We start from the raw sequence: 24,694 nt of genomic DNA, 5'->3' as shown, positions 1-24,694 counted from the left end.
ACCTACAGAAGCCATGTCTGCCCTTCCCAACACCTTTGACCGTGAGTGTCTACCTCGAACACCCCTCGACCCATGACACCCGTCGCTTCCGGGGGTCACCTCCATCGTGGAGCATCGCAAGCCTGTGACCAGTGACTGACAATTGTGACAGGCCCGGTCCACATCGCCGTCATCGGTGGCACCGGTCTCAGCAAGATTGACGGCTACACGCCCGTCGCCGAGCTCAACCCCGAGACCCCTTGGGGCTTCCCCTCGTCCCCGATCCAGATTCTCGAGCACAACGGCGTGCCCATCGCCTTCCTCGCGCGCCACGGCGTCCACCACCAGTTCGCACCCCACGAGGTGCCGGCGCGCGCCAACATTGCCGCGCTGCGCCACGTCGGCGTCCGCTCCATCATCGCCTTCTCGGCCGTCGGCTCGCTCCAGGAGGAGATCAAGCCCATGGACTTTGTCGTGCCGGACCAGGTCATCGACCGCACCAAGGGCATCCGGCCCTTCACCTTCTTCGAGGGCGGCGTCGTCGGCCACGTCGGCTTCGCCGACCCCTTTGACAAGGGCCTCGCCGAGGTCGTCAAGACGTGCGCCGCCACATGGACGGCGACGGCGTCGGTGCTCCACGAGAAGGGCACCATCATCTGCATGGAGGGCCCCCAGTTCTCCACGCGCGCCGAGTCCCACATGTACCGCGCCTGGGGTGGCAGCGTCATCAACATGTCGGCCCTGCCCGAGGCCAAGCTCGCGCGCGAGGCCGAGATGGCCTACCAGATGATCTGCATGGCCACCGACTACGACTGCTGGCACAGCTTTGACGACGTCGACGTCGCCATGGTTCTCAAGTACATGGAGGCCAACGGCAAGAACGCCAAGCGCCTTGTCGGCGGCGTCCTCGACCAGCTGAGCAGGCACGAGAACAGCGAGCTCGTCCTTGCCAAGCAGTGGGAGGGCGCCTCCCAGGGCGCCGTCAAGTTCATGACCAAGCCCGAGGGCCGCAACCCCGAGGCCATGAAGAAGGTTGAGTTTCTGTTCCCCGGGTTCTGGGAGAACTAGGCCTTCGAAAAAGAAAAGCGTTTGAGATGAAATAGAGAGAGCGGTGTTCAGAAGCGCAGCTGCCTGTCGAGGCAGGCAACGAGCTCATGTGTTTACGAATTCCTTTGCATATAGACTTGACAGTACATCAACTGTACTTATGCCAACTAGATTCCTCTGACTAGATGCTCCCTCGTAAGAATGGGTGTTACAGGATGTGGTCGTACCACGGGATCCGTCTTCGATTTGAGGTGATGACACTCAGTCATCAGGCGAGGCCCAGAGACGCTGCAATGTGTGAACAGCGTCGTGGATACTATGAAAAGCGACAGTCATGGGCTGTAGCATTGTGAATGTACATTTCTTCACCGCGCCTGCTTCATGGGTAATCCTGTTCGAAGGTGGCTCTTCAACTTTCACGACGCCATAGTGCCAAGAAAGGGGACCGAGCGGGGGCAGAGGACCGAGAGCTGTTCGTCTCATCCTTGTCAAGCGTGCCAGCTCATGCTTAAATCGACTTCCAGAACTGTAATCGAGATGACCCAAGCACTATCACCTCGGCCGTCTCACGAGCTGGCGATTGCAGTGAGCAAGCGTCGGCCTCCTTAGTAAGGCAACCGCCCCTAGCAAGTCTTGATGATGGTGTGACCTACTTCATATCTGGCAGCAAGCGAGAATTGGGATGCCCAGACGGCGAGACTGGGATTCTTCGAGTCGCACCTGCCTCATTACGCCAGGCCAGAACAGCACTCATTGAGTACACCCCACAGCTTCGATGTCGACTCCATTTCACGTCAAAAACAGGAGAGTAACCAGAGACCAAAGCAATCACCGAGTGTCGGGCAATAAGTTTTAATCAATACGGGCATGTATTTCCGTTGAACCCGCAGAATTCCCAATAGTCTAAATGGTCTACATGTGCAACGCTGAGTAACGAATAAGGATATATAGATAAATCACATTTTCATGCTTCAAACGAAGACGCTGTTGAGAAGGTAGTCGATGCCCTCCTCCCTGTAGTCGTCAACCTCGGTGTAGCGGAGGTTGTCGCGGCTGGGATCGAACACGAGGTTCGTGGGGTTGGCGCCCGAGTACTTGGGCCACTGGACGGCGTCGACGTTGGGGTTGCCGCCGTGGATGAAGGAGACCCACATCTTGCTCATGAGGTCAGCGAGCTCGACGTACGATTGGGGCCGGCCTGCGAAGGGGTTGGCAGTGTAGCCGCGACCGGCAACGTTGTTGAACACAAAGGCGACCTCCTGGAAGTGGGTGGCGCCGTAGATGGGGTTGGGCAGGCCGTTGGCAATGGCGTTCCAGTGGTAGGAGTAGACGGGCAGGCCGGCGGCCGAGTACGTCTCGGTCAGGAGCCTGCGGCCGGCGTGCTGCTGGTAGTCGCCAGCCAAGGCGGCCGAGCGCTTGAAGAGGGTGCCGAAGGGGGACGCAGGGGGCCGGCCCTCGTAGAAGGCGGGAATGCCAACAGCGGGGTCATCGGGGTACAGGGAGGAAACACCGGCGGCCTGGGTAGAGTTGAGGCCGAGAGCCGACAGCCACGAGAGCCAGCCGTCTTCATTGTTGATGCCGTTCCGAGCGTAGGCGGTGCCCTCGTCAAAGTTGGTGCCGGTGAGGAGGGGCACGCGAGCGAACTTGCCCTGCTTCAGGAGAACGGAGGCCTGGGCGCTGATGAAGTCGCCGTCGACGACGGCACTCAGGGTCGGCGCGGCGACGCTCAAGGCATCGCTGCCGCTGAAGATGCTGTTCAGCGTCTGCCAGGGAAGAGCACGGAGGCAGGCAAGCTTATCGGCGGCGGAGGAGCACCCGGTCTTGGCAAGGAGGGCGTCAAAGTACGGCTGCCAGTCGGCGGCACCCTTGAACACGGCCGTTGGGCTACCACTCTGAAGAATGGCGCTGCGGAAGATGCCGTTGTGCTTGCCGTCGTAGGCGATGAGCTGCATACCCAGGGCACGAGCACCAGCAGACTCGCCCCAAATGGTGACCTTGTCGGGGCTACCACCAAAGGCGGCGATGTTCTTGTTCAACCACTCAAGAGCGACGCGCTGGTCCTTGAGGCCAGTGTTACCGGCCTTGGCATTCTTGAGCTCTTCGCTGAAGAGGAAGCCCCAGAGCGACAGGCGGTAGTTGATGGAGACGGCCACGATGGGCTTGCCCTCCTTGACAGATTGGTCAACGATCTCGGTGAGGTTGTACCTCGGGTCACGAGAACCACCCTGGACATAACTCTGGAATCCGCGTTAGTGGAATGATCACAGAGAGAGAGAGAGAGAGAGAGAGAGAGGAGGGGAAGAAGAAGAAGAAGACGTACGCCGCCGTGCACCCAAACACCGACGGGGAGCTTGTCGCCAGCCTTGACACCTTTCGGTCGGACGACGTTGAGGGTCAGGCAGTCCTCGTTGACCGGGCTGCCCAGGCTGCTCGTGTCGGAGCCGTACCCTATGCACATCCATCCATACTCGGTCGCGTTGCGAACGCCCCTGAAAGGTCGTCTGCAGCGGGTTGGGCGAGGGCGAAACGAAGGGCACCCGACGGGAGGCTTGGCGTAGGGGATGCCGAGGAAGTAGGTCCTGGGTTGGCGGCATCTTTGTGAAGGGCCAACGTAGGCGCCCCTGAGCAGTGTGCCCCGTAGGCACCCAGGTTGCCGCAGGCGCAGGAGCTGCCAGGGCCAGACCCGACAGGGCGGCCAAGACAAGGGTGGCCACGTGCGAAGGCATGCTTGCTTGCGAGGAACGTGGGAAGAATGACGGGCAGAGGGACGTGTCTTGTGCAGAAGAGAGGCAGATCTCAGTTGACGAGAAGCGCTGACCACATGGAAACCTCGTGGCCCTCAATTGCGATGCCGATCACCTCGCATCTTTTAAAGAGACCGAAGGATCAAGCATCTTAGGGTCCCCGCATCGAAGCATGACGCAAATGGCAATAAATTACGTTGCCCCCCCCATGTATTGCGGCGCTTGAGTGATATGATCTTGTACCGACGGCAGAAAATTTCCGCGGATAGTCCGAAGGCGATAGCGACATGGGCGGCATGGAAGCTTGACCAATATTCCCCGGTGTAGTCGGCATGTCTTCTGCATCGGGTATGAATAGGCCGCCGGTAATTCGTATTGGACAAAGAAATGCAGAAATCCTGGCCAAGTTGCCAGTGGATGCAGGCGGGGGGGGGGTCTGGTCTTCAAGGATCTTGGGGTTAAGGTAGGTTGAATGCCGACATGGGGGTGGGGCAGAGGGAGGAGGGGACGAAGGACGGAGGAGCCGACGAGGGAATTGGTGAAGGGGGGACCTCTCCGGCACCTCAGGCCAGGGTCACATGACCGGAAAGTGGGCCCTGAACGGGCTTCCTCTTCACCAAGCGAGGCTGTGACAGCCGAGCATCTCAACTTGTCTTTGCCTGCCTGCCTGCCTGCCGGCCTGCCACCGGCATCGTTGCCATTCTACCGACTTACCTACTTCAGGCAAGGTGAAGTGGGTAGGACTGTGGATGGCTCGGATGCAAACCAAGAAATAAGGGACTAAGCTCACGAGCTAGGCACAATATTGAGTTGGTCCCTCAGTCCCCTCATCCTCGGAGCGAGGAGAAGAATAGAAATGCTCCCGCCCTGCCAACGCCCGGCCCCACCTGCCATGGGCACACACACGGTGATGAAGAACTCCAAGCTAAGGCCAGCATGATTCATTCACGCGGATGCGCGGCGCAACGATCCCCGGCTCGCTCTGATGACTAGGCCAGCTACCTACCTAGGTTCAGGAGGCGGCGCCGGCTCCTGACTCGCCAAAGGTTGCCAAAGCGTCCGATCCAAGCGACCATGGTAAGCCAGTGGCAATGCGACGTTGCAGCACGAGCCCGCGGTGATTGAAGCCTTCTCGCGGCCCTTGCCCGTCCAAGCAGAACGATGGTTACCGCTGAAAGGAAAGAGGGAAACAGGTTATTTTTGCAGTGAAGTGCCGTTGCTTTGGGAAAAGGCAATGCAATAATGATACACTCGCCGGACGAGTCGCCTTTTCCGCTTTGCCACATAAACTGTGCCGCCACCCTGCGTAAAACACCCAAGAGCACCACGGCCCCTGAGCTAAGGTGGGAGCTGACTCGCACGCTCACGCCATTGACGACCACTTCAACTAAGAACGCCAGCGCGGTCATGATCTCCACCCAAGGACACATAGTTCCACCAGCAAGGCTTGATGGCCGTTATGCGTAGATTTCAGCGGCTCTTCCCCGACTGCCCGACGGCTGCGAGAACAGACACCCATCCATCCCCTTGCCAGGCGGCGGCGAGAGAACAGGCTATGAAGCGGCGCTATGAATGACATCCAACTGTGAAGGCATAACTAGCAAGGCACGGTCGCTGGCGTGAGAGTAACCCGAGACAGTGGCCAGAAGTGAAATCAGCATTGGCTGTCAAAGATCCATTCACATGGGGATCGACAGCCACATCCCCGAGAACAGTTAGATGGTGGCCCATACAAAGCTGATGAGACGAGACCAGGCAGAGATTCCATACTGAGCTGAAGCTTCTCTTCTCTCCTGGGTCGGATCCTTCCAAGCGAGGGAATCCCCGCCGGCCCCCCTCTAGTGTACCATGTAGACCGATGATCCTACCCAGAATCTCTCGAACCTCAGATGGTCTGATGTATCTCATCTTTGGCCTTGTGATGCGCGGGAAGTTAGGAGCCGAGAAGGTGGACCATCACGGACCAGGGGATCTGGGGCAGAAGGGTCCTTGGTTTGTTAAATGCATCGGCAATCCCCACAGCGCCGCCCACACTCGCAAGGCCTCTTGCCAGGTCTCCTTGCTGTCCAACCTCGTCGTCCCCTGATCTACAGTCTTTCTTCCTCCGTGCTTTCTTGCATGCATCCGCATGTTCCGAGCATATCGTCATGGAGGATGATAGACGCACACGCCTTCTCGCGGCGTGCTGGTCTTTGGCCGCCGCCGCCGTTATCCTGCTCTCCCTCCGCCTGTACTGTAAGGTGTGGCGAGGAAGAGGTCTTTGGTGGGATGACCATCTCTTGATTGCTTCCTGGGTATGTTGCGTCCTTCAATTCCCTGCTGAGGACTTTGACCGAACGGTTGTCCTGGGCTGTTGAAAGTCTTGGAATAGTCTTGGAATACTCATGCGTGGCACCACGGCAGATTTCCCTCTCTATATCTTGCTCTGTGCTTTCGTACATCTGTTCGATCGGTTTCGGTACGAGGCGGGCAACAATCAGCGATGAGAATCTCAAAATCATCAGTCTCAGCACCATCATGGTGGCGGCGTTTGGAATCATGGCCACGACGTTAAGCAAAACGTCCTTCGCCATTACGCTTTATCGAATTTCGACCAACCAGTGGATGAAGTATCTTCTCATCTTCATCATCGTGACGATCAATGTCTCCATGAATCTTGTTTGGATCTTTGGGCTGGTGAAGTGCACGCCTTTTGCCAAAGTCATCGATGGCAGCCACCCGGGAAAGTGCTGGGACAGGCAGAAACTCCTCAAATTCCAGCTCTTCGCTGCATGTGAGTTACAAGACGATGCAGTTGAAGTAGCTCGACCGGCCCGGCCCGTCATACTGATACCGACACAGACTACTCTGCTATCCTCGATTTCATGCTCGCCCTACTTCCGTGGCAGATCATCATGGGCATGTCCATGCGACGACGTGAGAGGCTCGGTGTTGCAGTGGCCATGAGTCTTGGTGCTATGTGAGATTGTCGTCCATGTTCAGTTGTCGTACATCATTGCTAACGCCATTGGGGTAGTGCTGGAATCACAGCGATCGTCAAGGCGGTGCTCGTCGTCAATATGACGAGCACCGACTTCACCTATGACCGCGTTGACCTGACCATCTGGACCTTGGTAGAGCCCGCTGCCTCCATCATGGCCGTATCCATCCCCGTGCTGTTAGTCAACGCCCCAGCTTGCCCCCCTTCGCACCAAATGACACCGTCGTGCTGACCCGCTCAACAATAGGAGGATGCTGTACCACGAGCTCAAGACGAGCCACGCCAGGTCCAAATATAACCGGAGCAACCCCTACGCCGGGCAGACGGGCGCCGGCGCCACGTCTTCCGACGCCAAGCGCGCAACGCGACAGCAGCACAGCAAGTACGGCCAGAACTCGGTCGTCATCATGTCGAACATTGCCTGGGAGGAGTCGCAGGAGGCGCTCCGGGACCCCGAGGCCAGCGCCCGCTCGCCGAATCTAAGCGGCGTGCTCAAGACGGAGGAGGTGAGAGTCGAGCACGAGAGGTTGAGCACCGTGGGCGACGAGGACTCGATAGAGCTCAAGCCTTATGGTGTCAGCGCGACGGCGATGAAGGAGGAGGCTGGCGGCAATCGTCGCAATTCGTAGGACGTATATTCTAATACTATTTTCTTCGTTCAGACACCTGTCACGTCTTCGTCTTCGAGGCCTCCAGTGGTGTAGTTCTAGCTCTCCAGATGGAGTCAAGGAGGGCGCTCTCGACACACTTGCTCTTGGCAGCCCTAGCCGGCGTCCGGGCTACAGTCTTGATGGTTACGACCAAGGCATTCAGGGACAGGCTGGGTCCGTCATGAGCTTGGCACTGTATGAGGACCGTCCATGGCTTAGTAGAAGCTGACCTTGTCAACACATGAAATGCCGTCACTCTCACGATTCTACTGGTGATATGCTATATACTTCTTTATGAAGTGTGTCACTGTTCATGTTCCATCTGCTATGGAGCCGTAACGCCCGCATAAGTGATAATCATGTCTACTCGTGTCATATCCCACCAGACCCCAGGCACTGCTACTACACTCTACGCTGCATGAAACCGGTATGCTTCCACTCCTTTTCATCCCTGTGATGTGATGCTACCCAGCCGTTCAACTCTCATTGATACAAAATTCACATCAGTAAATACAGCGCCCGGACGCCTTTTTCTGCCGCCGCGATATGCCACGGTCTCACGTCTGTCTCTCTATCCACGATGCCCCTGGCCCGCGCCAAGGTCCCAAGGCCACGGAAATAGTTGAGCATCTCCCTGAGCAGGGCTTCAAGAGCTCGAGGGTTCCCATCTGTGTGTACAATGTTGACCTCCATGACGACTGGGGGGTCCTCAACCTTGGTTCCACCCCGCTTGACAAGATAGCCACTTATGAGAGAGGTGCTTAGCTCTCCGGGCGCGGTCGAATTACCCAGTCTGTGGGATAATACGGCGCCCCAAGTCTGATCGGTTACATCGACGAGAATCGCGTCACCCTCGGCGGGTTCTGTCACATCCGCCCCTCCTGGCGTACCTGTCGGCGTGCTAGCATTCGCCTGGCTGCCGTCTTTCATGGGTGTCGAGGGGGTGCCGATCTGGTCCGGGGAAACAGTTGATGGCTGAGGGGTGGAAACAGGTGTGGTATAGAATGACGTCGAAGCTGTAGGGGGGACCTTGACCGCTGGAGGGACGAGCTGCAACGAGGGGCTCGTGTCGACCGTGATGAGCGTCAAGCTGACCGATGCCTGCTGCTCCGTCTGAGCCAAGCCTACCCAGAAGTCAATCTCACTCTGGTCCATGCTCCCGCATTTGGTTATAATTATACGCCAGTGCACCTTCCATCGAGAGATAAGGTCATGAGTCGTCTCCCAAATTTCATGTGTGACTTCGTTCAATGAACTTGACAATGACTTGCCCTTTCGACCGAGATTGTATGACGCCGTCATTTGCTGACTCCCACGGTTGTCCGTCCAAGCTGCCGTGATCCACCTTTCGTCAACGCTTTGTGCGTATGCTATGTGGATGCAGGTATTTTCGTGCATAAGCGAGGATGACCCTGTGTTATTGAGCCTGAAGTCGATATTCCGCGGCAGGGTATGCTCGAGGAGGATGGCAGGCGCAGGCATGGGCCCCCCAAATATGGTGCATCGGTCATACGTCTCCAGCGCTAGCTTGATGAGGTCAATAGGCAAAGCCGTTGGCATTCCAGAAACTGCTGTCAAGAAATCCACTGGTAGAAGTTGCAACACCAACTCATTTGATGGAGCAAGCCTCTTGTCGGCAAGGGCTTTCTTATGCAGTTCGAAGAGCTGCTGAAAGCCGTGCAAGCTTCGACGATCGACTCCGGATGACTTGGTATGTAGACGATGAAGACAACAAAGTTCTTCTCACGGGCCTCAAGGGAAAGCAGACTCTGGTTCAGGCTATCCATGCGGTCAGCCAAGCTTGAGCCGTGCATTGCTCCATCGACCGTTGGTGTGCCAGTCAAACGTTCTTCCTCCCACGGTACGAGCCCGCCTGTGGGATGACCACTCTCGCCGTTGACAATGTCGAATCCTCCGAGCTTCAGGAATTCATACGTGTTTCTAATGCGCCCCAGAAATGTCGTGGCGAAGTCAGAGAGACCGTTTAAATTTGGAAACACGCAAGCGGCAGTAATATTCTTTGCCCCTTGAGACGGACCAAGACCAAGTGTCTCCCAGAATGAGATGGTCGATGGCAGAACAGACAGCTTGGAGTCCAGGCGCTTGATCTCTAGATGAGGTGGAGGAATTTGGAACAGATAGTTGGGCTTTGGAGGTTCAGCGTTCGGATCTCGAGGAGGCACTGGTCGAGGCTGAGCTCTGCTGGGAGGTCCAAGGAGGGGGACGTCGGACGCTTCAATCAACTCTCGGAATTGGCATTGAGTTGAATCTCCCATAGCAGCAGGTATAGCTTGCTGCAGTACCAGAGATAATGTTCTGGAAAGAGACGCTAGTTGGCGGCGGGTTTCGGAACCGACAGGGGAATTAAAGGTCGCCGACTGTGCATCACGCAAACAGAGATTGCCAGAAATGGCCTGTTCGGTGAGGATCTGAGCAACAGTAATGATGTCGTCATCTTGAAGTGATAGCTGGCTCAAAAGAGGCTCTGGATCGTCAAAGTATTTCGCAACAGCGACTTCAGGAACCTCGAATCTGGCAATCCTGGGCAAGTCCAGCGCCAAGGATGGATCCGTATCCTCCACTACGGATTCGACATCTCTCAACGACGTCACATGCGACACCATGTCGTCCTCAAGATTCAGTCTTTTGGTGCTTGCCTTGAAGGGCGAGGTTGGTTCCTCCATCAATTCGGGCGATTCGTCAACGTCGGACTCGAGGCTCATGTCATCGGCGTCCGAGGACAATTCCTCGATTCTATCCGGGCTGGCTTGCAGACTGCTGTTTTCCAAACCATCAGTGATGCTGCGGATGCGCGCATTGGTGTTGTCCGTCCGAAAAGGTTTGCGATGGGACTTGCTATGTCTGCGGAGGTAATCTGTAGTTGGAGGCTTCTTGAGACTGAGGCTCGTGTCTGACTGTGTAGGTGTCCATCGGCAGGCGAAGCGACCTCCTTGCTCGTACTTCTTGCTTGCTAAAGGAAGTACAGGATCAAACTCGATGCTGTCAAAAACGCTGCCTTTGCGTGCTGTTACTGTAGAAGAGCTGCCAAGAGATTGGTCGTTTAGACGGCCAAGAGAGGCCCGAACCTTTTTGAATACAGTAGCTGGGTCAAAGGGGCTAGGCTCTCGCTTGTTGCTAAGAGCCTTTGAATTGTCACTAGTCAGTCGTCCTCTTGTCTCGTCGTTCAGCGTGCTACGCGCATGTCGGAGTTCCGGCTTGGTGAAAATAGGCGCTTCCGTTTTTAGTTTCGTCTCCTCAGGAGGGTCGTCAATAGAGGGTGGTAAGATATCTGCTTGTAACGAAATTGGCTCAGGCGTTGTCGTCGGGAGGCCCGTCATCGTCGTGTCAGGCGCAGACATATTGAGGTCCAGAGGATTATTGTCATCATCCTCATCGAAGAAACTGAAGTCTGCGTCCGTGATGTCTGTGTCGCCAAACATGTCCGGGCCCATGTCTCCAAAAAGGTTGTCATCCCCCTCGAAAGTCGAATCACCTCGATCTCTCTTAGTGTCGGTTGGCTCCCAGTTATCGCCTTCGGTATCTGCCATTACTACCGCGTTGACCATGGGTGCATCGCCATCTACAGGCGCAGCGACCGACGAAGGCGGCCCAGGGCTCGAGGTTACGGCATCCGCCGCCGGTGCGGTGAAAATGCCAAGTGGATTCTGAACAGCGTCTGGCGGCGTAGGATACATGGCGCTAGCAGCAGCAGCATTGGCTGCACGTCTGGGGTCCATCGGAAACTGATCAGTTGGCTGAGGAGCAGCTGGAGCTTGGGCTTGAACCTCCTTCGCAGAAGCGGCCGCCTCTCTTGCTTTGCGTCGTTGGACAATGCTTTCCTCCCTCTCAGCGCCGGACTGGAACCAGGTCTTGGCTTCCGTCAGAGAGTCGGCCGCCTCCTTCGATGCCAGCGCTATATCAGTCCTTTCGCTCTGGTTGGCCTGTGGATCCACAGATCTCTTTCTAAAACAGAGAATCGAAGGCCATGAAAAGATCATAGGCGGTGACAAGTTCCGCACCGGCGTTCCTCTGCCTTCAGCTCGAAGGTCTACAGGCTTCCGAGGAGAGAGTTGGAGTGCGACCCACGTACAATTTTGCAAAGTATGCCCGGATAAGCCCCAGCCTTTCAGCATGCTGGTGCATATCTCCCTCCATTGTGATGACTTTGCGTCTGGTTCAGGCCTGGGTCGCCATAAACGTGTATCTGGTGTTTGCCCAATAGTGTCAGCATAAGGCAGTGCACCATTCGCGAGTCCCATGTAGCTCCCGAGAACTCCAAAGGGCGCCGCCAGGACCTGACTCGACAGAGCCGCCTGGCCTGTACCAGGAACTTCGTGCATAGATATCAGACCTTCACTCAAGACCAGCGAAAAGCTGATGACCAGGGTGCCGGTGGTTGTCAGATAGATCCGAAAGGTTCCAAGGACAGCCGTCTCGGTTCCTGAGGCATTCTCAGACTCTCCCTGTCGAATGATTTTGGAGTTCAACAGAATTGTACAGTGGTTCAGCGGGATCGCGGCTAAGCGCCTACAGATTGGCGACGATACAGTGGAAATCATGGCGCTAATGAACTGCTCGTACGCGATCTTGACAGTGATAGATATCTTGCCATCTGATGATGATATTGGCGTTGGCTTTCCCTCCGGATCAGAAGAGCTAGGCGTGGCCGTAATGTTGTTGTCGAATGAAGAGGCATTTCTGAGCGTTGCATCGGGTACGGAACCATTAAAAGCAGGATGGGTCGGTGTATTGGCAGCGGCTTGCCCTTGCCCGAAAGGTCGGCTCTTGAAGAGATGACCGGGTTCGAAGGATCCTTCATCAGTGAGCACCAGGTTGAAACCAGCTACGTCTAATAAATGGTCCAGGGCACCCCCCTCCTCGGTACGAGCTGCCGGCTGCGTCGCATCGTGCCGTGGGATATGAAAGTGCCATAGGGCGCGGCGACTGCTGTCAAAATGTGCTACACGGCCGGCATCTCGAAGCGATTTCTCAATGGTTGGTGCAATGGAAGCGAATGCTTGCGCCTGGTCGGGTGCCGGTTCGTACAGTTGATAAGCGATTGACGAGATACCTTTCTGTGCGAGAAATATTAGCCATGCCAGAAATACAGCAAACAGCGAGCGCGCCCTTACAATCAAGAAGATATTAGTACCGTATTGGCTCGTGTCCATGTCGACGGTGTGATGCGGGCTCAAGGTGTCGATTTGGCGACATCAAGATCCCCGCTGTGACTTGTGTCTCGTCTCTGGGGCTCTTCCAGGCACAAGCAACCCTATGAGGGGCCACTCATGTAGACCGAGACTTGGAGAAGACGGATTCCGTGCGAGCTTTTCTGCTTAGAATGTGTGTAAAGGGGTTGCTTCCGAATCGATTCTTGGAGACGCCCGACGCCATCTCAGCGAGCCGAGTCCAAGCCGAGATGGATCGAGGTAGACCAGCTAGTTGTCTGGGCTCAGAAAAAGGCAGAGTGGATTAGAATTGTCGACGGAATGCTGCAAGTTCTTAGCGTGTTCGCTTCAACAAAGCTAATGCATGGCAATGGTCGGGATGATGGTGATGCGCCGTCGAGGGTCGACTTTCGCGAGCTGGCTTGGCTACCTCAGCGAGCTGAGTCGAAAGGATGGTCACGTCCGCTGCGCGAGGTACGGCTTGAACTGCGACTGGAAGGCAGGGACCACCACTTGCAACGAACAGCAGACCCCTGTCCTCCACAAACTCCACCGCGCAGCCGAAGAGCCCGCATCATTGAGACCGTGCTGCCAATCACCTCACATTTGCAAAGCTCGGTCAGCAGAGCCGCTAACGCATCCTTACCCTTGCCATGAGCGGGGCCTCACCGAGGTGCACTTATCTTATCGGAAGTTTTTTCTACAACCCGAAGGTCCATGGCTGGTCCCTCCGCAAAATCTGGCTAGCTTTGGCAGGTGATCTTCTCTTGAAGTATAATTTTTTGCGACCTTGGGATTCAACACCATACGTCTGGTGATAGTCTATCGTCGACATGAAGCTCACGAACCCGGGCACCGTCCCGGTTTATACCATCTCTGGCGCATCGACTGCCAGGCCCCTTCCCGATTGGCTGGCGCGCAGGAGAAAGCGATCGCTGAAGAATGATCTCGAGTACCAGAATCGTGTTGAGCTTCTGCAGGACTTCGAATTCGAAGAGGCAAGCAACTGCATTGCAGTCAGTGAGGACGGCGAGTGGTCGGTCAGCGCAGGAACATACAAGCCTCAGATTCACGTTCACACTCTTTCGCAACTTTGTCTGTCTTTTGCACGCCACACCGAGTCTTTGACTGAGAAGCTCGCCATTCTTTCATCCGATTACTCCAAGACCCTCCTCCTACAAACCGACCGACGACTCGAACTACACACACCGATGGGACTCCACTACGGCATCCGCATTCCCCGATATGGCAGAGACTTGGTCTACGACAGGCAATCAGCCGAGGTCTACGTTCCTTCCGTAGGTGTCGACTCAGAAGGGTTCGGCGAAGTGTTCCGTCTCAACCTTGAGGTTGGAAGGTTCATGAAGTCGTTCCAGGTTGATGTCGGTGGGGACGAGCCCGGCGCCGGCTTGCAAGGAAGCATCGGCGCCGGTAGTGTGAACACGGCGGCCATCGCCGAGAGATCACACGGACTGGCTGCGTTTGGCACATCGATCGGCACTGTCGAGTTCTGGGATCCGAGGTCAAAGTCGCGTGTCGCCCTTCTGTCCAGCCAAGAAGGTGGCATTACAGCACTCGACTTCAACAGCTCTGGGTTGTCGCTAGCCACGGGTTCCGCGAACGGCATGGTGCAGCTATTCGATATGCGCCGACCTATTCCCCTCCTTTCCAAGGATCAAGGCTACGGCTTCCCGATCAAGAAGCTAATTCACATGACGACTGCGTCCCAAGAAAAGAAGGTCATGTCGGCGGACAAGAGAATTATCAAGATTTGGGACGAGCTAGATGGCGAGCCCTTCACTTCCGTTGAGCCCATCGTGGATCTCAACGACGTAGCCTGGTGCAAAGACACCGGTATGCTTCTCACCGCCAATGAAGGTTTGTTCCAAACACCATATCGATTGATCCGAAAGCTAGCTGACACTCCCAACCAGGGCAACAGCAACACTCGTTCTTCATCCCCAGTCTCGGACCTGCCCCTAAGTGGTGCTCCTTCCTCGATAACATGGTTGAGGAGATGGCTGAAGAAGTCCCCACGGAAACCTACGATAACTACAAGTTCCTTACTCTCGCCGAGCTCAAGTCCCTCAGCTTGGCTCATCTCATCGGCAAGACCAATCTACTCCGCCCTTACATGCACGGTTACTTTGTCGCCTCGAAATTATATGACCAGGCTCGCCTCATCGCAAACCCATACATCTGGGAGGAGGAGAAAACGAAGCGCATCAAGGAGAAGGTGGAGAAGGAGCGCGAGAGCCGCATTCGCGGCAAGAAGAAAGTCAAGGTCAACCAGAAGCTCGCCGACAAGCTTCTTCAGCGCCAGGAGAACAGAGAGAAGGTGGATGTCGAGGCCGGCATGCTGGGCGACGACCGTTTTGCCAAGATCTTCGAGGACGAGGCGTTCAAGGTCGACGAGACGAGTCGCGAATACCACCAGCTCAACCCAAGCAGCACACCATATGCGCTGTCTGGAGCGCCTGCCAGGAATTCTCAGGGCAAGGAGGACGATTCCAACGAGCCTTCCCGGCAGCCGAAGCAAACTCCTGCGGATATCGTCATGAGGGTTTCTTCGTCGTCCAGGGGCAATGGCCCGAAGGACACAGCATTGGGCTCCCGCGCACAAAAGTCGGGCAGGGTGTCCAAGGTCCGAGGGGATGTTGTGGGCGAGCGACAGGTCAGCTTTGTGCCGGCACCAAGACACAAGAAGAAGCCCCAGCAGTTCGATTCGGAGCCGAGGGAGAAGAAGTCTGGTCCAAGAAGGAGCGCGAGCTCCAATACTTTCAGGAAACTCTAAATTCAACGCCTAAGAAGAATACCCAACGACTATGTTTTACACAATGGAGGTTCCTCAAAAGCTCTCTGCACCAGGCTACTGTCGAGCTGTTGTGTTCGTGAACGCGCCAAGTCGACAGGTGAATCATGACAGCCAAACTTCCATTATGAGCCCTATTTCCTCCCCCACTTCTTCTTGTCCTTCAACTGCAACTCTATTGCCATACCCTTCTCCAGGTCTTCAGGCCGAAGCCGAGGAGTCGGCGGTACGTCATCGAGCTTTGTCCGACCGCGGCGGGACCTGCTAAGGGAATCCTTGACCTCTTTGGGAAACTCAGTTCGACGAGGTGTAAGAGCTGTGACAACCTTGCGCGCCGACCGGCGAAGGTTTTCTCTGATTTTCCACTCGCGCTTTTTGGCGACATAGAAGAGAACGGCCATCCCGACTATCGTGGGTTAGAGCTGCGGGTTCGCTTCTGCCAAAAAATGGAAGGAAGACTTACTGCCGAGGGCGGCGATGATGGAAACAACAACAATGATGGCGATCAAGGCCTCTTCGGAGATGCTGATTGCACCAGGGCTGTCGCCAGAGGCACCAGCCTCGCTGTCAACGGCATGATCTGCGGCCCCGGCGTTCTCCTGACCGCTCGCACCATCGCCGTTATAGTAATTTTCAGTCGCGAGAGGGAAATCGTGCGATGTTTGGGATGCCATGATTTATTGGCAAGATGTGAGGACAAGAGTGTAAGACTTGGTTGTTTGTATGATACCGTAACGAGGGGACGGTTGGTAGACGGCCTTGTCGAACGATTTGCACAGCAAATCCCGTACGACAAAGTAGATAAATGGAATAATACCCGGTGCAGACAAGAGCGGTCCAGCTGTCGGTATATACAATCCAGTCTTTGCTCAAGACGTCGGCTCATCCAGATATTCTTCAGCCAAGCCAGTCAACCCCATGTCTGCCATGCGGTCGCTTGATGCCCCTGACCAGCCCGTCACCCCACCCCGTTCCATGTGATGGGCGCATGCATGTCTCTTCCCACATAGCGTCCCCGAGACGATATCGTCGCTTCACTCGTTTCGTAAGAGGATTGGCCCCTAGACAGTGCTTGTCGAGACAAGTGCCCGTGTGCCGCGATGCGTTCATTGGTGGTGGTGATCACTCGAAGCGCCGGCATGCGGCGCCTCCAGGCATGCACCCCTGAAGAGACCCGCCAATCAGCAATTTAGTCCGTTGATGGGCGCCTCCAGGATTTAGACATCGTTCGCTTTTTCCGCCGTCACATCTTTGCTCACTCATGCACCGCCGAATCAGTGCACGCGAGAGCATGGCGAGCGGCAGTGGTGGTGGGGTTTCTTAACGGCAGTGATATCGCTGGCCAATCAATAGCGCCGGTGCACAATGTGGGCGACGGGTACTGCACTGCTTTTCCCAGTGTGATGGGCTGTTGTGATGGGTCTAACGACGTGCTCTCCTGCATCTGGCTCCGAAGACATCACAGCGTTGTTGTTGGCCTTGTCACACCATTAATGCTGGTACAAGTGACTGCGCTCTACCTTCATCCGATAATTGAGTTGATGTCTTGCTCGTTCGACAGCTTTGGACATTTTTGGGCTGTATCATTTACCGCCCGGCTCGCTGGCTCCTTGAGACTGATAGAGCTGCTTGACACGTCAAAAGTGTTAACAATATTTTGTCCGCCCACATGATCCCTGTCTTTTGTGCTGATGAGCGGATTGCCGAACCGTGGGAGTGGTCGCGACTGGCAGGCCCATGACTGCCGAGGGCCGCAATGTTGCAGTTACGCCATTTTGCAGCATGCCGTATTGGCTGCACTTGAACGATGCGCCTGTACACGGTCGTGTAATGGAAGCAGGCGCATATGACGGTATCAGTCACCATCGCCTCCCATGATATTTGACAGATATGCCTCGTTCGAGCCTCTGCGTACATACCTACCGCAATAGGTACCTTATTCACAGCTCTCGGTATCAGCACTGGCAGAAGGTACAAGAAGCAAGTGCAGCGGCCCAATGCTGTGGCCAGCAGGATGATGAGATAGGGTAGCGTCGCTCCACATGAACATCCTTTTGGCAGCAGCTGCCCTTACCATTGTCTTGGTGCTTGCCGTCTGCAATTGAAACAAAGCAGCAAGTGCCTCACAAAGGCCGATCTTGGAATCGGCAAGCAAGTGACAACTTCCTCTTCTTACTTGCTCCTCAGTCATTGCAATTGGTTGCCAATATTGGCTTTGGGGTGCTGGTACGTGGTTTCCACGACAATTCGCGCAGGACGAAGACGGGGAGTGTCACCTGATTCTCTTCCACTCTCGTGGTATGCCCTCATCACCAGGGCCAGGACAGTTCCTGAAACCCCACAAGGTTGGTGGCCATCTCATGTTCTCGTCAGGACCAGGGATTTTCGATCAAGACGAAAGCATCATCAGCATTGACACCCGCATCTGGGGCTTTTCTCAGCTGACTTCAACGTCTGCCCGTCTGAAAGGAGCCTCGCGATTTCCAATGCCCAAACGGGCACAGATCACACCGCCAAGCAGCCAGAGCCAGACCTCGGAGTCGTCGGGGCTTGTTTAAATCACTCGCGTCCAAATACATAGTGTTGTGGTTCTTCGTGCCCCGTGCAAGCAGAACCATGATATCACCTTCGCTATTGGGAGCTCACTGTAGCCCTGGCCCTGCAGCCAGCCAGGCCAGCAGCGATATCTCCAGGAACACCTCGGTGATCCCTGGATCGTCAGATCGCAAAACTGCACTAGCACAGCAACGTGACGAGGAGATAGAAGAGTCTATACTGGCGGAGGACTCCCAAATGAAGTGCCCCAGGACGGCCCTGGTCAACAATACCCCTGGCGCTATTAACACTATAGCTGGTGGTTCGGACGGCACCATCGAAAAGCAATTGTTAAAGGCAGGCCAAGTGAAGCGCTTTATAAAGCCAGCTACAAGCCTGGAGTCTGTCGTGGACGATACCGGTTATTCGTTCCAGGCAGCACCCTCTTTCAGTCGGGACCAGTTCTCTGGACCAAAGGCTAAACCATACGTTCCCACAGCCCAAGATGGACGCCAGCCGGAAAGGAACAACTTTGCGGCTCAAAACCCGGGAGTTGATTCCATTGTATCTAATCCACAGACCATGGGTGTCGACGAAACAGCGCGGTTAACCACTGAGCCTGCTGCTGGCCAGCCTGCATCAGTATCAATAAAGAATAAGGTAGAACACCTACCCTCCGACTCGTCCACGCGGCTACAGTCACTGAAACCCCCCAAATGTATCAATAAGGCCCCTGAGCCACGCGAGGAAGCCCCCGCTCCTGGTGTTTCACGATACTTCTCGGATTACGGCAGTTCAGAAGCGCAGAGTGCGTCTCAGCCTCCAAGGGGTCCCGGGTTACGACCCAAGAGCACAGAGGATCATGATCGCCATCTCAGCTTCAGCACTGGCTCCCCTGGCCAGCACACTGATCAGTGTTCGAAAGTTCGAAGTATCCATAGGGAGGAGTGTCGTCATAGTATCGAACAGCAGACGCCATCGTTACCAGAGACCCATAGCAGGTGCCTCGAACTAGCCACGACTTCGTCAAAGTGCAGAAACTCGGATGCCAGTACAGAACATCATGATCGGCTGTTTTTCCAAGGGCGAGTTGACCACAGTCCGCGTGGCCACAATCCAGATGCTCTGCTGCATCCTCCTCCGAGCCGGATGCGATTTCCACTGAATTGTCAAGTTACACCAGCCCCCCAAGAGGCTGCTATGGCAGATTTGGCGATGCCTAGTGCACGAAAAACGAAGAACGTTGACCATGAAAGCCGCCGTTCGGGTCATGCACAACAAACAAGTCGCTCTGTGTGTTTGGCCAAGCCTTCGAGTCCATCGGCCTATTCCGCGATGTCAAGAGACTCCAACACTTCGAGACGTCGAGATTCAGCAGTTGAAAAGAATAAGTACCGCTCAGACAGCCGAGCCGAAATGCAGAAGACGTTTTCCGAGTGGACTGCTAGACTTGAGGACTCCGAGAGGAAAGAGAAGAAGCTAAGTGCTAAGTTGCAGCTGCAAGCCGCCCTGATGACCGAGAAGTGCGATACTATTGAGTGTAAAGAGGCCGAGGTCGCAGCGTTGAGAGAGAGAATAGAGGTTGGGAAACGCCAGTTAATCAAATGCGGGCGTGAGAGGGATACTATCGCTACAGATTACGACAAACTCCATACTGATATTCAGGACCTCCAACAGAAATACAAGCAGGTTCAAGCCGAGGTGAAAGAGATGCAATGTAAAAATACTCAGGCAGATGAGGAGGTTCAAAGGTTGATGAACGAAATTGAGGAACACAAAAGCAGGTATGGCAAAATGTCAACGCGACTCGCAGACTACAAAATGCGCTTCAACGAGGCTCTTGACGAGCAGCAAAGGTTCTACAGACATCAAAAAGCCTTTGTTGACCGAGCGATCCTGGATGCTGCAGAAATGGAACGGAAAAATCATGACGAGAGCGAACGAGCCATTGCTAGAGGGGAGCTGGTGCGCGACGATCTCTCCAAGGCTCTTGAAGCTTGTCGCGCATTTTCACGGAGAGAATCTGATACAGGTGAGTCGTCAACGAAGACAAGCTCTAGACACCCCTAACTGATACACTTGAAGTCAATGCCACGCTCAGAGATATCGAGGCAAAGCTACAAGATACTCAGCAGCAGCTTTTGCAAGAAGTGGAGAGATCAAATATCTTGGAAAGTCAGCTCGACGACCAAAATCAACACGACAAGTTATCGAGAAGTTTTCGAGCGGGGATGGAACAGATCCTGGCGCAGATAGCGGGTGACAAAGAACTCACAAAGGCCGAAGAATCTGGTCTTTTACTCAAAAGGCAGGGTCATGACGATTACAGAAGAGAAAATGGGCTGACCGGGATTTAGATTGGATCAAATACTTTCGGCTGTCTCCTCACGCGACCAAGAGCTCCGGCGCCGGGATGAGATGATCAACGGCCTCACAGCGGCGCTCAAGGGGCATTTCGATGAGCTTGAAGCTGCGCTGCGCACGACCAACACCAGTCAGATGGACTTACGACATTCAATGACCCAAGTTCAAGAGAGCATCCAGAATCAACTCACTACGCAGTTGGAAGGACACTGCTCTCGCGAAGCAGATATGCGCCAGGAGCTTATTGAGATGGCTGAAGAGAAGACTCAATGTGCGACGCTTCTTGATGTTCGATACCGTCAACTAAAAGATGTTGAGGTTTCACATGAAAAGAAAACGGAAGAAGCCCAAGGCCTGCGCCTTCAGATCGCGAGCCTCGAAAGTACTTCAAACCAGGAAGCGACTCTGGCGAACGATATTGTAGAGCTTCGACAGGCATTGTCTAATAAGGACGCCCAGAGCACCATCCTGCAGCAGCAAATTCAAGATCTCAATGTCACTCACCAGAACGAAATTGCGCTTTTGAAAAAGAATATGGAGCTTGAAATCTCTGGGCTGCACGAAGAGGCTAACTTCAAGACATTGAAGATCTGCGACATGGAGAGCCAATTGCGAGACCAGACTGAAAGGCGCCAAAAAGACACTGGAGACATCAAAGAGCGCCTTACGAGCATCTATGAGAGTTTGAAGCAGAAAAGGGAGGAGCCTCTTCGTTCGGTTGTCAGTGACACTATTGATGCCGCGATACAGACGGAGTGTCACGGGACAACAAATAGCCGACGCGACGTTGTTTTCGAGGATACTCTTATCGTGCGTAGTGAAGTCCGAAAGGAACCGGACGAGTCTCCCAGACATGTTCCTATCCTAGAGCAAGATACAACAGCCGAGACAGCTAGATTACGGAGAGATCTGGTTGACGCCGAGCAGCGAATTGCCAATCTAACTCATAGGCTAAAGAGTCCAAGCCAGTCTCCCATGGATGATGACGCTCTCAACAGGCTCAAGCAAACCGACAAGGAGCTCCTGGTGGCCAAGCAACAGTTGAGAAACTAGAGGAGAGTGCAGTTGATGTGGGGGGCATGAACGAACAGTTCCAGACAATGCTCGCGATACAACGAGTCCTACACCACACGCACCAGTCTTGTTTGGCAGAAACAGAAGCAGCCGAGACAAGGATGAGCAACACTGTTGGCCCTGCTCCCGCTAGACAGTCCGATTTGGAATCTGTAAGCCTCGAACATTCCAAGCCACGCGGTGATGAGCAGAATGGCTCTCAGCACGACCGTGACATCGATGCCCCCCCTGCGGCGGTAATCGTCCAACTCCGCGAGAAACGTATCGTGCTACGGACACCTAGTCAATCAGAGGCGAGCGAAGCCCTGCAAATGGTGTCCAATGACGAAGAGCGCACCCAGAGAAGAGTCATGGGACCGACAAAATCGATACTGCGTCGTCGCCCTACCACTGACTCGAAGGTATTTGAGCCAATCTCAGGTGCCCGTTCAAGTTCACTCCAGCCATGAGGAAAAGCGGGCTCCCTCAGGCCTCAGGGCATATGACCAACCGGTGGTCGGGCACGTCAGGACTTTTGACTATGTCGCTAACAATCGTGCCGTGACAAGGTCGCTCCCAAGCAGCGTACTGGGCCCCCACGCAATATTCCGAGAGTCTGGCCTATTCAGTCCCATAGAACGTCAGCGGCGTGAGCTGCAAGCCCCAGGCCCGAGCTTGCAGGCACTCAAAGGCAAGCGGCCAGGACACTTCGAAAGCGTCCAAGAAAGCAAGAAGCCGCGGGTGGACGATGACATCGAAGATGTGACGGAAGCAGAAGAGGTCTCCCGTCACTTTTCGACCAGACCCGGCACCTCTGGCGCGACACCGAGGCCAAAGTTGTGTCCAACAGAGCAGCGTGATTGTCCGAGAAAGGTGACAAAGACATATTCCAAGCTGAATCCTGTCAAAGAGACGATGGCCGGATTTTAGACGGCTGAAGCTGCCATTGTATTATGGTCGTGTTTCGGCGGCACAGAAGTGTTGCATAAGTAGGCATCTCAACAAGACACAAGTTGCCGGGGAGCATGCCCCGAAATTTCTCTATACTTGCTATCATTATTTCCCCTCGAAGCAGATTAGATGCAGAGGTCAGCCAAATTTTGGGACGATGTGGAGGTGGGCTTATTGTATGCTACGAGGTAGCGATTCTCATGTGAAGATTCTATTCATTGTAATCAATTTGTTCCTCTTCCTCTAGAAAAAGTATTCCTTGAAGAACTGGTATTGTTGGTACATCATCTCGTTCTTCCCTCTTCACGCATGACTTGAGAGCCGTGGGAGATAGGGGCGAGCGCCCCGTGATATCGTGTCATTGTTGGTACATCTGTAAATACTGGTCTCGACGTTGAAGGCTCGGGCGCATCTACCTGCCTTTTCGCTTCTGCTCGAGGAATAGAACTTTCCTCCTGACTGTAGTGTTGTAATTAGCGTTGAATGTTGAAAAGTAGGCCGTTCGACCGGACGGGAGAGGCTCGTCGTTGCAAACACGCTTGTGTCGGGAGGCTATGCGAGCGATGGACCCATGACGGGCAACGCAGAGGAGGAGCAATGGCAGACTTACTGATGGGATCGTATTTGAGCATGCTCATCGGTGAGGCGGTGCGGGCGCGGTTGAATGTGTAGAAGAAGCCCGTCATGGCCATGGACAGGAGGCGGACGGTGATGACTCGGGCCTTGGCTGTGTCGGGCGGGCGCGTACGTTAGCCTTTGGTCGCAGTCTTTGCTTCCGATCGCTGGACGAGGAGGGAAAACATGATGCCTTACTCTTCTTCGCCATCTTGCAGGTCTTGATGGACGTGGGGGTGGTTGGCGCTGGTTCGGAGTCGTGAGGAATTGAGCGTGCGCTCCGGCGTACGATGGAGTTCAATGGCGTCGACGTCGCTCGGTATCGGGAAGTTTTTGGATTCGAGATTCGACGGCAGGAAGGACGGGCCGATGCTCATAATACGGCAGCTGCTGACAGCTGTGAGCCTATGGAGGGATCGCCTGGCCAAGAAGTGGAGCTGCAGCCGATACGTGCCTGTCGCTCTAATCACGTCTTTCTTGAGTGGTTGCTAAAATGATGAGCTGCTCCCCCAAAGTTCTAAAGAGGATCGGATCGTTCGGTCGCCAAGGTGAAACTGTCTCTGTACCTGACCTTGGACCAAACCTTGGAATAAAAATTCCACGTCTGGATCATCACGACCAATTGCCCTACTGCTATTCCCAGTCCCATAACAGACCGAAACCCGCAGCGACAGTTACACGGCTGGCCCCGCCTTCCATTTGCGTGATAGAGCCTCGCCGTTGCCCGCTCCGTGTCTATCGCGCTTATAGACGTTTCTTATCAAACGGACTGGGGGGAACCTCTCTTCTCGACCACAGGCCCCCTCCTTGCCAGACCAGCCTGACTCTCGTCGACCCCCTAGTACCTCGTGGCCGGCGGGACTTTTCTGACCGACCTGGACCCTAATTCATCGTGGTGTGCTCTGTTCCGTTTTGGTCTGGGCCTCAACAGAGAAAAAGGATCGGTGAGGAGAGACCTGTGTGTGTGTGTGTCGCAGCAGCCCGCAATAAGAGGCCAGGCGTTCGCCCTTCTCTTCTCTTTGCCCACTACCACTCTTCTCTCTCGCCTTTGCCTTGCGACACGCATCTGCCCCCCCGACGCATCCAATCGACTCGACCGCCTGCATCCGTCATGGCGACCGTGTCGTCGTCCGCGACTCGTCAGTCCCTCGCCGCGCTTGTGCGGCCGCGACACGATCCAGGCGTTGCCTTTGCTGGCCATGTCAGACTGGCGGCCAGTCGCAGATCGCTGTGTCTGGCACACTCGCACCTGCAAGGTGAAGCTCCCCACTTTCTTTCTCTTACGTTTGAGCACCTGTCGACATTGATCGAGCAAACAACCCCCCCCCCCCCTAGCCCTTAGCACGTCGAACCTTCATACGCAGAACCCTCGTACGCCGACTCCACGTTTTAATCTCGAGGGAGCTATCACGTCGAGCTAGCACAATTGACTTATCGCATCCATCGACCACCGACCACAGGCCAGATCAAGTCACAAAGCCCTGGGCCTTGGGGGGCTTCTGGGCAATCAGCAAGCTGTGTATCGAGAGAAAAAAAAGCAATGACTCAAGCTTTTCGCCTTGTTCGCCTTGTAACCCCCAAACATGTGTACCCCCCAAAAGTGGGCCCAAACGACGCCTATCCCCGACCCTCGCCGCCTCGAAACTCTTCCCCGGGCTGCCCCCCGAAACCGGAGCTTGGATCTTTGGGGAGGGATTCAAGGCAGCGAGGTAGCTCAGAACAAAGACCGTCGGACCAAACACGCGGCAGACCGCCTGCCGGCTGCCCGGTATCATCGCTCGAAGGAGGCTGTTTTG

The 24,694-nt window shown here is 55.1% G+C and overlaps 9 protein-coding genes across 9 annotated transcripts; 5 read left to right on the top strand and 4 right to left on the bottom strand.

Annotated features, from left to right (window-relative positions):
* Positions 1-13: 13 nt before the first annotated feature.
* On the top strand, positions 14-1,047 carry VDBG_07977 (phosphorylase family protein; the record flags this gene model as incomplete). The annotated part of the gene is made up of 2 exons (XM_003001672.1): positions 14-41; positions 152-1,047. The coding sequence occupies 2 exons, from the start codon at positions 14-16 to the stop codon at positions 1,045-1,047; spliced, it is 924 nt and encodes a 307-aa protein (XP_003001718.1).
* A 912-nt stretch (positions 1,048-1,959) lies between these two features.
* Positions 1,960-3,752, bottom strand: VDBG_07976 (lipase; the record flags this gene model as incomplete). Its single annotated transcript, XM_003001671.1, has 2 exons — positions 1,960-3,263; positions 3,474-3,752. 2 exons carry the CDS (start codon positions 3,750-3,752, stop codon positions 1,998-2,000), a joined length of 1,545 nt encoding a protein of 514 aa, XP_003001717.1.
* A 1,939-nt stretch (positions 3,753-5,691) lies between these two features.
* On the top strand, positions 5,692-5,856 carry VDBG_07975 (predicted protein; the record flags this gene model as incomplete). Its single annotated transcript, XM_003001670.1, has 1 exon — positions 5,692-5,856. One exon carries the CDS (start codon positions 5,692-5,694, stop codon positions 5,854-5,856), a length of 165 nt encoding a protein of 54 aa, XP_003001716.1.
* Positions 5,857-5,917: 61 nt separating this feature from the next.
* Positions 5,918-7,629, top strand: VDBG_07974 (conserved hypothetical protein; the record flags this gene model as incomplete). Its single annotated transcript, XM_003001669.1, has 5 exons — positions 5,918-6,064; positions 6,174-6,543; positions 6,612-6,729; positions 6,998-7,375; positions 7,413-7,629. The coding sequence occupies 5 exons, from the start codon at positions 5,918-5,920 to the stop codon at positions 7,627-7,629; spliced, it is 1,230 nt and encodes a 409-aa protein (XP_003001715.1).
* Positions 7,630-7,898: 269 nt separating this feature from the next.
* Positions 7,899-8,555, bottom strand: VDBG_07973 (conserved hypothetical protein; the record flags this gene model as incomplete). Its single annotated transcript, XM_003001668.1, has 1 exon — positions 7,899-8,555. The coding sequence occupies one exon, from the start codon at positions 8,553-8,555 to the stop codon at positions 7,899-7,901; it is 657 nt and encodes a 218-aa protein (XP_003001714.1).
* A 419-nt stretch (positions 8,556-8,974) lies between these two features.
* VDBG_07972 (conserved hypothetical protein) lies at positions 8,975-11,137 on the bottom strand (the record flags this gene model as incomplete). Its single annotated transcript, XM_003001667.1, has 1 exon — positions 8,975-11,137. The coding sequence occupies one exon, from the start codon at positions 11,135-11,137 to the stop codon at positions 8,975-8,977; it is 2,163 nt and encodes a 720-aa protein (XP_003001713.1).
* Positions 11,138-13,401: 2,264 nt separating this feature from the next.
* Positions 13,402-15,362, top strand: VDBG_07971 (WD repeat-containing protein; the record flags this gene model as incomplete). The annotated part of the gene is made up of 2 exons (XM_003001666.1): positions 13,402-14,446; positions 14,503-15,362. The coding sequence occupies 2 exons, from the start codon at positions 13,402-13,404 to the stop codon at positions 15,360-15,362; spliced, it is 1,905 nt and encodes a 634-aa protein (XP_003001712.1).
* VDBG_07970 (conserved hypothetical protein) lies at positions 15,316-16,494 on the bottom strand (the record flags this gene model as incomplete). Its single annotated transcript, XM_003001665.1, has 2 exons — positions 15,316-15,786; positions 15,844-16,494. The coding sequence occupies 2 exons, from the start codon at positions 16,052-16,054 to the stop codon at positions 15,515-15,517; spliced, it is 483 nt and encodes a 160-aa protein (XP_003001711.1).
* Positions 16,495-17,996: 1,502 nt separating this feature from the next.
* VDBG_07969 (predicted protein) lies at positions 17,997-21,332 on the top strand (the record flags this gene model as incomplete). The annotated part of the gene is made up of 3 exons (XM_003001664.1): positions 17,997-19,947; positions 20,001-20,207; positions 20,314-21,332. 3 exons carry the CDS (start codon positions 17,997-17,999, stop codon positions 21,330-21,332), a joined length of 3,177 nt encoding a protein of 1,058 aa, XP_003001710.1.
* Between the last annotated feature and the right edge of the window lie 3,362 nt (positions 21,333-24,694).

Source organism: Verticillium alfalfae, genomic scaffold (assembly GCF_000150825.1).
Source record: "Verticillium alfalfae VaMs.102 supercont1.11 genomic scaffold, whole genome shotgun sequence".
In the NCBI taxonomy this organism is placed as follows: Eukaryota; Fungi; Ascomycota; class Sordariomycetes; order Glomerellales; family Plectosphaerellaceae; genus Verticillium; species Verticillium alfalfae.
This window is presented reverse-complemented; position numbering and strand designations above follow the sequence as displayed.